Genomic DNA, 15,190 nt, shown 5'->3' on the forward strand with positions numbered 1-15,190 from the left:
AGTCTGTTTGTACACTCCCTTTGAAACAAAAGGCACATGCTTGTTTTAAGATTTCAGATTGTGTAGATTTACAAAAGTTTGCATCACACCTCCTTTACATGAATTATGAATGAGCTTGCATGGTCTTTCTTCACTGATACATAGTGCAGTGCATGGAGCATTTAAACCAGGAGGCTTTGCATATTGTAAAGTCTTAATCTTTCTGAACAAACAATGTTGATAAGAAGTGATATATTTCAGTGGGGACAGAGCCTTACTGGGAAGATTAACGTTAGCTTTTTGCTTTACTTAGTTCCTTACAGTGTTAGTCCAAAGCTTGACATGTCTCCATTCCAAAGCAGCCAAGGATTCTTAAGTGGTGATATCATCAGTGAGAGAAGATAAAGATCCACTGAACTAATGTGCTGAGGCTAGTAACAATGTGGCAGAAGTTAAAATTAAACAGCTTTCATTCTTCTTTGTTTGATTTTCACACTGCAAACTAAATTATTTCCTTATCTGATTGAAAATGTTATGCGTGGTGGTGTCTGCTTCATTTTTGCATCTTGAAAGAATGTTAAATGCTAAATCTTTCTACATCAAGGGAAACTAATTACATATATCTTGAAATTGATCTATTATGTGTTCAGATCTTTATGGCTGAATTCAGCTGGAAAAGTGTACTTTATCTTTAAAGGCAGCAAAATTATTGTCTAACGTGTAGTGGTTACCAGCAAGACATAGAGGCAAAAAGTAAATGGAGACTTGTCTTAAATCTCCTACTGCTTTTGAAAATTTCAGTCGTGATGTTCTTATCTATTTTTACCATTTAGTTTCCGTCATGTGGTAAAAACGCTGGTGATACAAGTAGGTATATACTTGATTTAGTATTCTTATCTTCTGGGGCAAGTAATAGAAAAGACTCAACAAAAGAAAGACTTTTGTAAATCTCCATCTGTGTAATAATTCTCCCTGATACACACCATAATTTGGTCTACTTTCAAATGACAACCAACCGAACTTGGAAGGTCGGTCTTAACATTATGTCACAGGCTTTTAATGAGTTCCTTGTCTGTTAAGAGGAAGTCTTATTTTCAACCTACGAATTGACAATTACTGTTGAAATACTAACTTTAATACTTTGAAATGTGTTTATTGTTGGTCACTGTGAATGATTTGTCAGAGTAATCTGAATATAGTCTATGTAAAAAGTACGCAACTGGTTACATTTCTATAAATGTGGACAATACTGTTAAAATATGCTAGCAAAATTCAGTTTGATAAACAATTATATGTAGCATTGACTTCGTTAGGATAAGAGAGATAATTTGTAATCTTTTTAAAATTGTATCTCCACATAATAGTTGAAGTCCTGCCTGTTTCTTTTAAAGATGGTATCAAGTTTGTGGAACTAATGCTACTCTGTCTGGGTGTTTCCATCTGAGTGTTAAGCTTTATAAAATTACCTTTCTTTCAGTGAAGTCCTTGGCACATAGACAGAGCCCTGGGTAGTGATATTTTTCAGTGCCCATTATTATTCAAGTCCAGTTGAGTTCAGACACACTTTTGAGTTCAGAGTTTCTTTAGTGACCAGTAGTATGTGGGAATGCTTTTTCAAAACAAAAATATTAGCAAAGCATTTAGATGATGAATTTAAGAAAAAATAATCTAGTCTCACACTTACCATCAAGTCTTACATGGTATCCCTTGGTAGGCTTGACTTTTCATCATGGATAGCATGCTTTGTGGTTCTCTATGCTGTAGTCCCCTTAATCTCAACAGGACTATGCACAAGAAAAAAATACAGTAGTAACTGTTTAGTAGATATGGCTCTTTGCCTTATGTTATAAAATCTGTGAAGGTGATTTGGCTCCTGACTGGGAAGAAAAGGCTTTGCTACCAAGTACAATGTTAGAAGTAGTGTTACACAGTATATAGCGAAGTATGTGATATTTCTAATAAGGAGTTTTTAATAAACTCTTGTGTCTTTGAAGTTTACGCACTCCCCTGAACAGTCAGAATTCAGCATTTTCTTTTGTATACAAATTAGGTGGGTGACACACCACAGCCAGAGTTAATAAAAAGCAGTTTCCTGATCAAGTTAATAAGTTTAAAAATTCCTGTAGACATTTCTAACTCTAGCTTCTCTTAAAAATAAATAAATAAAAGCAATATACAACAAACTGTCTACTGGCATGCATGTTTATTTGTGTAACAGACTGCATACTTTGTAGACTAGGTTGTTTTTTGAGAGATGACTATTCAAAAATACTTGCAATGCTTTTTTGTATTTCATTCTTTAAGCTAACCTAAAACAAAGGAGCAGTAGTTTGTCTCACCTTCCTTGCTTAAGCAGTTTTTTCTTACCTTTGGTCCCTTTCTTTTTGCAAATTATTGTACTACAAAACCAAATGTGAAGTAAAATGCATGTGTTGTTATGATGTCTTTTTTTCAAGGGCTGAACAGGACAAAACCAATCTTAAGATGGGAGGCATATTTATAAGCTTAATTTTGGAGTGCCTTTTCTAAGACCATTCAAGTAGATAACGTATTAATACACATTTGAGATCTGTGATCTCAAGTAGTATGTGTAAATTTCAGTGGGGTGAACAATAAATAGGTTTAAGATTTATGTATCAGCATAATTAGAATTCTTCCATTGACATGTCATGTGGTACTTTGGAATTAGTTATGTTACATCTTCCTCTAATATTATTCAGAAAATACATAAGCAGTTACTTACTCATAATCATATTATGCAAAAAAGTGTCCAAGAACCTTTAATCTGTATGGATTTTTTTGCCAACATTCGTTACTAAGAATTTGTAAATTAAATAGATTCATCAGGGCTAGCCGCTGCTCTATGCCAGCTCACACAGTTAAGCAATTGAAACACTCAGGTTTTAAGCCTAACAGATTTTCATGAAAACTGACAGATTTTTTTATTTTTAGTGTATTACTGTTGCCAGACGCTAGTATAATTCATGTATTTTTACCTTCAAACATGAAACAAAAGAGCCGAGAGCTTTGTTTTCTTTATGGTAGTAAGAGTACAGTAATGTGTGTTAAGAGCGAGTCTATCTGAAGTAAGATTTAGTAACTTGATTTCTCTGGTTCACATTACACTGTGAAAAGAAGCTGTTCACCTCCCACTCTAAATCATTTTCCTTTTACCAGCTGGAGAAGATCAGAATAAAATGCACCCTTCCCTTTTCTTAGTCCCTGGTGGTGGTGATGATCCAGCGTTTGTTTTTCATTCAAACCACATGTTGAATAAGTGAAAAAGAGGAAATACATGCTGGTCATAGGTCAGGTGCAACACAGAGTTTATACAGATTTATTTTCTTTGTAGCATCTGCTATCCTGCATTTAAAGCCGTTGAATGTTGTTCTGCTTCCAGTTATTTTGAGGCAGATTTTCTTAAATAGTGACATTTTGGGTTTTGGCATATCCTACTAGCCAGACATTCAGCCTTCAGAGCTGTAGAAACAGCCCGATTCTGCAGATGATAACTCTGCAGCAGACTGGCTTTTCAGAATTTAAACTCCCTCATGATCTCATAGGGTGGAAGCTGACTCTCTGTTTCTGGCCTCAAATAAAGAAGACTAAGCCAAAAAAAGAACCTGGAAAAGTATTACAGTGATAATGGGGAGCTGGGGTTAAGAAATTCTCTGCTTATCACTACTTGGGCATGTAGGAGAGAATGAGGAGGAAGAAGCACAAATATACTGCAATCTACAAATATGAATTTAATTTTTAAGTAGGTATTGATTATGAGCTAAAGGTTTCGGTTTTCTCATAATAAGTTACATGTGCATTTAATTTATACTCCATTAGAAGTACTGCAATGTTCATTGCTTATGATTGAAGGAGAATCAGGAAAAGTGAGTGTATCAATATCAGCTTTATTTGTTGTCTTTATTACTCAAACAGTTCTGGTATTGTTTTTTATAGCTCGTGACTAAATTATGAATGATGTCCTGTTGGTTAGGAATTTGAAAGCAATAATTTCAAATTGTCTTAAATGTCCCAGCCAACCAGCCAAGACTAAATATGCATTTACAGCAGCTATTTTGCAGATTTATAGCTAATATTTTTTTCTGTATTTTTTCTTATCACTACAATTTAAGCTCAGTTTTCTCCAACTTGCCAGCATTATGAAATATATTAGGATTAGAATTAATAGCTTACTATGTGATAAATTAAATTTTACAGGATTCAAGTTGCAGAACAGGGGAATCCCAAATGGGCATAAAGGGAGGGAGGGGGTGGGAAGAAGAAAAAAGAAAGCATTCTTCACAATAAGAGTAATTAAGCACTGGAGGAGGTTGCCAACAGAGGCTGTGCAGTCTCCATTATTAAAGGTTTTTAAAACTTGACTGGACAAGGCCCTGAGCAACTTGATCTAACTTTGAAGTTAGCCCTGCTTTGGGATGGAGCTTGGAGTAGACAACCATTGGAGGGCTCTTGCAGTCTAAACTTTTCTAAATTTAAACCACCAAAAATAAGTCTGAGCTGTAAAAAAGGATTGGATATATTAGAAGGGAAAAAAGTCCTCATGTCCCTTCTGTTCTTCAGAGTTATAACATGCCTTTTTAAAATACAGAGGGAATGCAATGGGAGCTGTGAGACTAAATATCAAATGTCACACCAGAGACTTGAGTACCCAGATTATGCACAAATATTTTAACCTATTTTATATGAACAGTGAGGAATTTTTGAATCTGATTTTTGTAATTAGAATAAAATAAGGTTTTTTTTAGCTTGATGATCATGTCTTTAGTCTCATTTAATATGAAAGTGAATGATTTTTTGTTGTTTTGCTTTTCTTTTTCCAATTTCTGTTAGGAATAGGAGGCCTGCAAGATTTTGTGCTAAAGTCTGCAACACTGTCAACGTCACCAGCTTGTCCACCATTTACACCTCTCAACTTTGAAGCTACACCGATTGTTCGGGTAGCTGTTGAACCGAAACATCCAAGTAAGTTTAAAGGAGAATGGGAATGGTAATGCAAATTCAATGTGGTAGCAATGCAGCTTCCCACCCTTAGTGATTTGGCTAGTTTATGATCTATCCACTGAATCAGAGACTGACCCAGTATAAAATGAATATATATGTTGCCTAGAGGGCCATACTTTATTATCCTTGTGAATTCTAGCTGGCTAGTTCATATCTCAGTAGGTGAGGAGATACAGAAGAGCTTGTTGTGCCCTTTATGGTGAGACTTAGCTATTCCACAAGTAAGACATTATGTGATGCTAAAGGTTCAATATTCCTTTACTGTGAAGATAAGTATATTTTTGGGTTTTTCACTTCTGCTGACATTCTTTTATGCTTTATCATTAAGCTCGTGGTACAAATTTGCAGTACTGCTATCTCCCGCAACCCCATCCCCAACCAGAGAGTAGTATATCTCTGGCTATATTTGAGTTTCAGCCCAATTTCCGTTTGTTGTTGCAGTGTTAGTAGAACCAAAATAACTGGCTTTCTGTTCAGTTACAAAATACTTTTAATATCACATGTTTTTTAGAAAGCAATTGGACAGCTTAGCAACTATTTGTTGACAAGATTGAAAGTCTTTGTTCAACTGTGTTGGCCATGTGAACTAACACTCTGTTTTTTTCTACATTCTATTTACTTTTATGTCTGGTTTTCAAGGATACTTTTCTATTACACCCTTAAAAGCTTAGCATTAAATATACAATATCATATTTCTTTTAATAGCCTCCAAGTGAATGAGAAGTTTAATGTCACTCTTCCTTCTGAATATGAATATGCATTCCTAGAAAGCCTGTGGGTATTCTTTACCCCATATGTAAAATAAGAAAAAGGAATCATAATTAATTTTTTAAAATTGTATTAATTGTGAAAGGCTGCTGACATGAGGTGTTTATGCATAGCTTTGATGTAATCTGCCAAATTTGACTCAGCTGTGGTTGTAGATGCTCCATTAACTTTAAGGCAACTATTTTTAAACACCTTCATTTTAGGGACAGCTGTGTTTTGTTTCACTGAAAAGCTCTCACATTCCTGATTTTTCCCCTTTTCAGGTTGTAATAGCATTAAAGCTTTTCAGTGGCTTCCAGCTAGTTTAAATCCTTCCTGTGCTTCATTCACTCTTATGCCTTCTAAGTAATCCATATGGAATCATTTTTGCTTTTATTTCAGTAAAGTTAACATGTTATTATTTGTGTCTTTGGAGCATTTTAAGCATTAGCAATTTACAGGTTGCTACAATTAGCCATTAAAGATTGCAAAGAAATACAGTTATTTACTGAAAAATGACTTTAAACAGTTGTGATAAATAGGAAAGGTTATATCTCTTGATAATTTGTGAAAATGAGGAGAGAAATCCTGAAATTTTTAGTCATTCATATCAATAACATTCAATTTTTTTATCAGTTGTGAGCTGTTTATGAGCTGGAGTTAATTGTATATATGAAGCAAGATAACGTAGTCATAGTCAATAGCTAGCTTGGTATACTAAACCTATTGTAAAACTATGTAAAACAAAAATGTGCAATCCATTCAAATGTGTACCATGGTTATGATTGTATAATGTGAATTTTATCATCAGTACATAAATTCTTGGTGACAAATTATGAGTATACCATATGTCTTCATTTACTGTTCTTAAACCATACCACTCTTTGTGACTCATAAGCAGACCACAGAAAGACCTCAGAACCTTGCTGAAAGTTTTTGAGTATTCCCAACATACGTATTCGTGTTTAGCCTTCCATAAAAATGAGTGTTACTGTAGCTCACTTTAAGTCTATCCTACTTCACCTCTTCCTTCTTCAGTATTATGTTGTTAATAATACCTTATTTTGCCAGGTGATATGCCTCAGCTGGTCAGAGGAATGAAGCTTTTAAACCAAGCTGATCCATGTGTCCAAGTTTTAATCCAGGAGACAGGAGAGCATGTGCTAGTGACAGCAGGAGAAGTTCATCTTCAGCGTTGCTTGGATGACCTGAAAGAAAGGTTAGAGGGGCAAGGAGGAAGAAATATTTTTAGTTCAGTAGGTGTCTGTTGTATTTCTTTGTCAGATGCATATCTTTGATTTATATTCTGATAAAATAGAAGCTTCATCCACCAACAATTTTTACCACTGGATCATAAATGTACCTCTTTGTAGCTGTAAAATTACCTGCAGTTGGGCAGAAGCTACTAGCTCATCACTTCTATACATCTTATACACCTTTTAGGCAATTTGTAGAAATGATAAATTGCAGTAGCTTCAGGAGTCCAATTAAGAATGTAATGAACCATTTGTACAAAATAAAAACTGTGAGGGCAATCATGTCTGATAAATGAACTCTCAAAAATTAGAAAGCACCAAGGCCAAAATTGTATGTGCACACTCTATCCCGTTCCTTTGCTCTTCACATTGATTTTTTTTTTAAGTGTTGATCTGCTCTCTTATGAGCAGTATCTTCTGCAAGCATAAGTATGTACGTTTAGTATCTTCTGATGTTTCTTCAAATGGTAGAAGAATGGTTGTCTGAAACAGTCCTTTCCTAGAACTTAATTTACTAAAAAATTTCTGGTACTTCTGTACGCATGCATTTACTGTCATTTTCTTTTCTAAACCAAAATGCAAACCTAATCATGTATGGTTGACTGTCTTCCTTCTGTACCCATATTCATTCCGGTTAATATCAGACAACAATCACTTCTTATGGAAGTTAGACTGGATCACTTGTAAAATTAGTTGTGTGCTTTAATGGTTATCCTCATTACAACTTAGTGCAACACATTTTTACCTGTTTTAAAAACATAGTATTATTTATTGATACACCTCACTTGAATGTAATGTCTTAAATAGAGCAAAACTGGTTGCACCTGTCTTCAGTGGCAGTTTGCATAGCAAGATGTATAAATGCCTTTATTATTGGCATTGGTCAAAATGTGGGAGAAAAAAAAAAAGCTGTGTGATGGGGTAATAGGATTATAGTGAGCAGCTAGTAGAAGTCCCTATGTTTACATTCCTAACCTTTTCTGGTTTGGCTTTTCTTAAGAGAGCTATAAACTGTCAAGAGTGACCATTTTGTGTCCCTTACTTGTATTCCTCAAGAAAATGTTGTCAGTGTTCCAAACTACCAAAGCACATAAACACACTGTGCTTGTAGCATCATAAGCAGAAACAACGTACTAGCTCGTTGGACAAGAACTGTCTTTTCCTTCTGTCACCATTTTGTGGAAGGAAAAGTGAAGAATGGAATCCCTGTCTTGCACCATTCCTCATGGATTCCATGTGAGTGCTGACAGTGGTAAACTTGCATCAGTTAACTATTAAAATGTGAGGAGGAAAAGTTGTGGTCTGAAATGTTAGTTGTATTAGCTCAATGTGTGTTTCTGTACAAATGTTTAACTTCTTCTAAGTGCACATAGTTTGGAATAGCAAATTGTGAACTAGGGATCAAGACAGTGTATAATACCCTTAAAATGTGACCCACGTGTTTTTCCCCCAAAATATTGGGAAAGGTTGTTCAAAATATTTAAGTCGCACTTGAAGTAGTGGGGCAGGATTCTGATCTTAGCATCTATCATTGTGTCACCTGGGTTTTGAAGAGTTGACATTTTTGGAGTAATTACAGAAACTGAGGAGGTTCTGCTGAGTGGAAACTACACTGAATTGTCTCTGTCAAGATTTTAATCAAACTTTTTCAAAGGCACATATTTAATTTTAGCTTTCCCAGTGTGTATTTGGAAAATTATGTTCAAGTGATACTTATTGTCAAAGATGTGAAGAGACATGGAAAGAAATAAAAGATCAGGGTCATCCATGTTTATCTAAATGATTAAATATGGATGTTCTGCTTAATTTCCCTAAACTTATTTTTTTTTTCTTCCTAATTAGCTCTTTTTGAATAGAGTAATAAATTAGATCTTTTGACTTTGAACGTTTTATTTTCTGCATTTTATAATAGAAATTTTTAGAACTTTCTGTCCAAAGAGCATTGCAAATACTTAGCATGAGTGGATTAAATTGCCCTGTTCAGAATGAGAAACAAAGAGAATGAAGATGGTGGTGGAGTGGGGTTTTTTTGTTTGGTTGGGTTTTTTTTTAGTATAATACAAGTACATGGAAAAACTGCAAAAAGGACAGATCTCCTGGTTTTAAAGTCCCATGGAGATAAAGCTTACAATTACATTTACTTTTCCTCTGCAACTTTTTTATCACTCTGCAAAATTTACCAGAACTTAGGAAATTTTGGTTAGTCCTTCTGTTGTAATGAACCTGCTTAGACCTCTTGAGTGGTTAAGAAGGATACACAACTCTGAACTTTCAGTCTGTCAGATAAATGTAGTAAATCATTCTTCCTTCTTTCTTGCCAACAGTCACAACATTTGATATGCCTGAAATGTTTCAGCTGACTTTAAAGCATCACTTTATATCATGAAACTGTTATAATAGTGGTTATCAGATTAAAGGACAAAATTATTTCTGTTAACTTAACGCTGATTGCCTGAGTAAAGCAGTGCTTCACTTCCACTTTCTGTATAATAACCCTTGGCAGCTTTTATTCATGCTTAGTTGCAACAAGAATCCAGACACAATCCTAGCTCAATTTTATTTTTTTCTTCGAGTTGCACTTTTCTTGGAGTTTAGACTAATAACTTCTAAAATAATCTGGTTCAGAGCAATTTTTTATGCAATTAATGGTACCTCATATGAAGGTTTAGTGCAAGGTTTAATAAAAGGGGGTTTATAAATGCCAAGATTACCAATCACAGAGAAATAAGAGTTGATGTTAATCATCACTGTTCCCAGACTTGTGAAGTATTTTGAATAAGTTGCTTTAGAGCTTCTAGGTCCATGTAGTCCACAGTGCAAAAGACAGAGCCTTTGGGTGTTTCTCAAAGCTTAAATTAGATAGATTAAAACTGATAAGTTACTTTGAGCTGTGTTTGCTTGGATATCAGTATCTATGACTTCAGGTGGTAGTAGTTGTGGTTGTTTTATTGCAGGCAGCTGTTCAGCTACTAGCTTTCAGCTGTAGGTACTACTAATTAAAACTGAGGCTTGATGTAGAGTAGTAGCTATTCTAAAACTGAATACAGCAAAATATTTTAGCTTTAGAATGAGGTAGAGCTGAAGTATGAGTGTTCCTGAATGCATTGTATTAGCCTCACAGATGTCCATGCAATCATGTAAGTAATTCATCCTTTAAGTCATGCATACTGGAACATGATTTTTGTTAATTTTGGTTTTGAATGTAAACTATAGAAGCATCAAAATCTAACTGCACCTCCTTTACAGGGGTCAGTGACTTGTCTTTATCCAAAAACTAACTTTCTATGTGTATAATAAAATAGTTCTATGTAAGCATTCATTAGTAGGAAAGTTGTATAAATAAAGGTAAATAACAACTGTGCCTTAGAAACAGGTCATTCCAATGAAAAGAGTCTTGTTTTCTCCATGTGTTTTAAAAACTGAGCCTAATTCAGATGGCAGTATCAAACATTATTTTTATACCTTCATACGCAAATGATAAACCAAAACCCATTGTCCTTTGATCTGGTGCTAGCTTGCTATGGCACAGGCTGTAGTTGTAGCAGTGAGATAATTATCAGTAGAATATGATTTTTATAGATTATATAGCTAGACAAAGCTGTTACAAATCTTTGAAGACACAGGATTACCATTTTACCAGTGGTAGGAATGTTTCATTTCCAAACAAGGTATTTCATGGGAGATTTTGCTATTGTTTTTCCCCTTCAGATGAGGTGAGAAATACAGGCTATTTTCCAGTTCTGAAGGGTAGCTTTCAACATTCCTGTATGTTCAGCTGAGTTAAATCCTGAATGTATTTGAACAAGATGCTGATTATGTGCACTTAATAAGCATCCATTTCACAGTTCTGAAAAAAACCAGGGTTTTGCCATGGCACCATTGGCAATTTTCAGCTCCTGTGATTACAGTAAACAGATAAAATACCACACGGGATATTTGGAAGTCATAAAGTTGTACTTGAAGATAAAACAGGTGATCCTTTATGAATAAATACAGAGATGTTTGTTAAATATATGAAAGAGCTAACAAATCTGGCACTTCCTAGCTGGGTGGTAAAATAACACATTGGCATACTCAAAGATGTGAAGCTTTTACTTTTAGAGTGTTTTAATCAGTAGTAATTAATTTTCCTCATCTTGTGAAATACCTTTTAAAGTGTAGTGAAAGTTTTCCTGCAGAGTACTCACTTCAAGACAAATAATTAATAAATACAAACTAATCTGAAAAAAATTGCTGTTGGTTAATAGCATTGCTTCAAACGATATATCAGTTCCTTAATAATCACACTTTATCACTGTTATAAATGCCAATCCTACAATATTGTTGAAACTTCTGTCATTCTGTCTTATTGTGGTCTGCTGTATTTGGTTTTTCCTAAATGTTTTTATTTCCAACACAGGTTTTCTTCACTGTGTAGGGTATTTCCCAACTCAGCTTAAAAGAAAAAAGAAAGCTTCTTAGTTTGTATCTTTCAACTCTTGACCCAAACTAATTCTTTTAAAAATTGCTAGCACTCTTGCAAAGCAGAATATAAGTTATTTATAGTTAACTATAACAGGCTGAACTGCATTGGTAATATTTTTTCCTTTCTTTTGGTGTGGAAAAAGACCAAAATCTTTACCTACTATCTCGTATCTCATTTTATTTTGTGCTTTCTGTGGTCCTTTAAAGGCAAAGATTGAATTTACCTTTTCTTAATTAGTCCAAAAATAAGATTCATCCACAGCATTACAGATTTGTTTTCTTCTGTTAGGAAATTTTATTATCTTTGAGAATCTTCCAATATAAACTCTTCTAACAGACTGAAAAGTGTTTAATGACCTGAAATAATAGGGCTTTCTGGTATAGAATTGATAGTTTAATTTTTGTCTGTAGTTAATGGTCAATTTATTTTAATTATCTCCCATGGTTTCTTTTAGTTATGTTTTAGTTTTGTGTAAAGCTGTACTCACATAAGTAACTTTATATAAAAAAAAATTATCACTTAATTTTCATTGAAGCTACTGTACAATATAAAGTTACTTGGGATATATGAGGGAGAGGGATTGTGTTTTGCTTTATAGCAGAGGAAAGGCTGCTACTAATGACAAGTCTATACAGGAAATAATTATCCGGCATAATTCTATAATGAATGTGTCCCTATCTGGTGATACTCGGGAGTAGCTATTTCGCTTGAAATTTCTTCCCTTCCTCCAGCCAACTTAAAAGCATTCCAACGTAGGCAGTCATTGCTTCTACCTTCAGAGTAGTGCCTTGTATATTTACATTTGTTACAAGATTACAATTATGAATGATCCTTTAGGTTTGCAAGCAAAATAGTGGTTAAGGCTTCCACTAACTAATCACAATATGAATTCACCAGGGGCTTTTTTTCCCTACATTAATGCTCCTTCTGCTTCTGTGCTGCAGTGCTAGTTTTCATGCACATGGACAGCACAGTATTGTGCACAGATTTGAATCTGCTGTGCCAGGAGTATAGAGAAAATGGGAGTGTCACCTCTCCAAGCGCTCCTAGCTGCGGAGAGAGTACTTGATCTGAACCTGCAAGGTTGTAGAACGGTGGCTCCACACTTCTTTACAAAAGCCTGTTCAGCTTACCTAGTGCTTCATCTTTTCAGAGCATCTCACTGCATGAACAGATGTACTGGTTCAAATCAAGTGTCCATCTTGCTCAGTATCACGTCTGCAGCAGCGTGGCCTAGAGCAGATGTCTGAGGAAGAATAAAAATGGAGTAACCATAATGCTTTCCTGGGTCTTAATCTTTTGCAGTTCAGGGCCTGTTCAGGGCCTGTTGTGGCTTGGTTGTCAGCTAACCCTAATCAGCCTTCCCCAAGCCCCTCATGATTTTGTAGACCTCTATTGTATCCTTGAAACATCTGAAGGCTGCTTGTATTTTCATACCTTTGATCATCCTCATTCTCATTTTTTTTTCTAGTTCTATTGTATCTCGTTTGAGCAGCACATAGTTTCCAAGATGTGGGTGAACCAGTGATTTACACAGAGGCACAGCTTTTTCTTCTATTTTCATCAGTTCCTTTCCAAATCTTTCTGAAGACATGAGAGGCAATGCTTCTTTTTTGAAGTACATAAGGTTTTTAAGAGCTTGAATTTGAAATTCATTATCTAGTAATCTGTGTTGCAATCAGATTTATTCATGAACATCTGTTCCATGCTAAGGCCATTGCCCTACCTCCCACCCCCAAGTTTAAAAGTATTTTTTAAATTTTAAACTAATTTTTCAACTTTATTTTATAGGTTTGCAAAGGTACAGATTAGTGTATCAGCACCTATTATACCATTCCGAGAGACAATAACAAGACCTCCAAAAGTCGATATGGTGAATGAGGAGATAGGGAAACAGCAGAAGGTTGCTGTCATACACCAAACAAAAGAGGACCAAAGTAAAATTCCTGAAGGAATTCAGGTTGATTCAGATGGGCTTGTTACAATATCTACTCCAAATAAACAAGCTACTCTCAGTGTAAGAGCAATGCCGCTTCCTGAGGAGGTAACTCGACTTCTTGAAGAAAACAGTGACTTAATTCGAACTATGGAGCAGCTCAACACATCTCTGAATGAAGATAAAAAAACCCATGAGATAAATCAGAAGACTCTGGACAGGATCAAGGAATTCAAACAAAAGTTGGAGCAAAATCTGCAGGGAAGAAAGTGGAGAAATGCTGTTGATCAGATCTGGTCATTTGGACCACGGAAGTGTGGGCCCAATATTTTGTTATATAATTTTGAGGGCTATAAAAGGTCTGTGTGGCAGTGCCTTGGGAATGCTGTGAAAGAAGTAAGTAAATACAGAGACTTTGACAACAGCATAGTAAGTGGATTTCAGCTGGCTACGCTTTCAGGTCCAATGTGTGAAGAACCCCTCATGGGTGTTTGTTTTACAGTGGAAAAATGGGAAATAAATACAGTTGGAGAGATGCTGTCAACTAGCAGTCAGGATTCAGGGGAGTTTGATGCCGTAGAACATAAACAAAATGAAGATACTACTCTAACAAGCAGTTGCACTGATGAAGTTTGCAGTGTGAATGAACACCAGGACAGCAGTCAAAGTGTTCCAAAATCACCTGAGAAAACTAGTAAACACAAGGGAGAAGTTTTACTTGCAGATTGTTATGGTCCCTTCTCTGGACAACTGATTGCCACCATGAAGGAAGCTTGTCGTTATGCTTTGCAAGCAAAACCACAGAGGCTTATGGCAGCAATGTACACATGTGAAATTATGGCTACTGCAGAAGTTTTAGGTAAGACAGAAAAAATAAACCTTTGTCAAGAATTTGCTTTCTGAGTTCCAAGGTGAGGTTTTATAAATTAGACTGACTCAAAGTATAACTTGATTAAAAGTTTTGTCAGAAGTTTTTTATAGTTCTCCAGTGGATTTTTACAGTGACTCTCTGATGCCTGTAGTATTTATACTGTTCTGAATGAGAATTTAGCATTCTTCTTACTTATCTGAAACATATCCTTAAATAGCAATGGTACACTTTTTTAGAAGTGCAAGATGCAAAATGTTGCCTTTTTGTAATATCAACTTAAGTAAATATGAATATCAATATTAATTGCTCATAGTTAAGCATTAGTTCCATGAAGAGATGAGGAAACCTATCCTGTTTGTAAAATGAGCGTGCAGTCTTAGTAACTGTCGTTTCAAGATGTTTTAAGTTAATATAATAATCAATATAGAAGTAAAATCAGGAAAATGAGATAATATTAAATTATTGTTACAGTCCAGTTTGTAGATTATTTTTCTTTTTAGTAGCATCTGTATCCTTCTGGTATTCAAGTTGCTCACGTTGCAAACCCAGTGCATACAAATTCATGTCACTTACATTACCTTACCACTTACACCTACTTTTAAACTTGTTTTAATGACCTACTTTACAACAGTGCTTAACTTTCCCTAACGTTTGTTCTTGGAGTTTTCCATGGGAGTTGCGTGCACACTGACTTTGATCCAACGCACCAAGGTTTTCATTAAAACTAACTTCCATTGCACTTAAGCTGTCAGCAAATTTACTTTGACTATACTAATCATGACAGAAATATAGTATATCCTACATACAATAATCAAAGATTTGGTTATTTGTTGTAAAAATCTCAGCTGTTGTGCACACAAGCATAATGATAGCAGTTATACAAAACAAATGTACAAAATGTATAATTGTGTGTAGGG

The 15,190-nt window shown here is 35.1% G+C and overlaps 1 protein-coding gene across 1 annotated transcript in view; it reads left to right on the forward strand.

Moving 5' to 3' along the window:
• Positions 1 to 15,190, forward strand: part of EFL1 (elongation factor like GTPase 1) — an 81,281-nt gene that overhangs the window by 48,495 nt on the left and 17,596 nt on the right. The window contains exons 16-18 of the mRNA XM_069798388.1: positions 4,828 to 4,959; positions 6,817 to 6,964; positions 13,258 to 14,261. Coding sequence (XP_069654489.1) covers positions 4,828 to 4,959; positions 6,817 to 6,964; positions 13,258 to 14,261 — 1,284 coding nt within the window. The remainder of the gene's footprint in view (positions 1 to 4,827; positions 4,960 to 6,816; positions 6,965 to 13,257; positions 14,262 to 15,190) is intronic.

Source organism: Haliaeetus albicilla, chromosome 12, assembly GCF_947461875.1.
Source record: "Haliaeetus albicilla chromosome 12, bHalAlb1.1, whole genome shotgun sequence".
Taxonomy (NCBI): Eukaryota; Metazoa; Chordata; class Aves; order Accipitriformes; family Accipitridae; genus Haliaeetus; species Haliaeetus albicilla.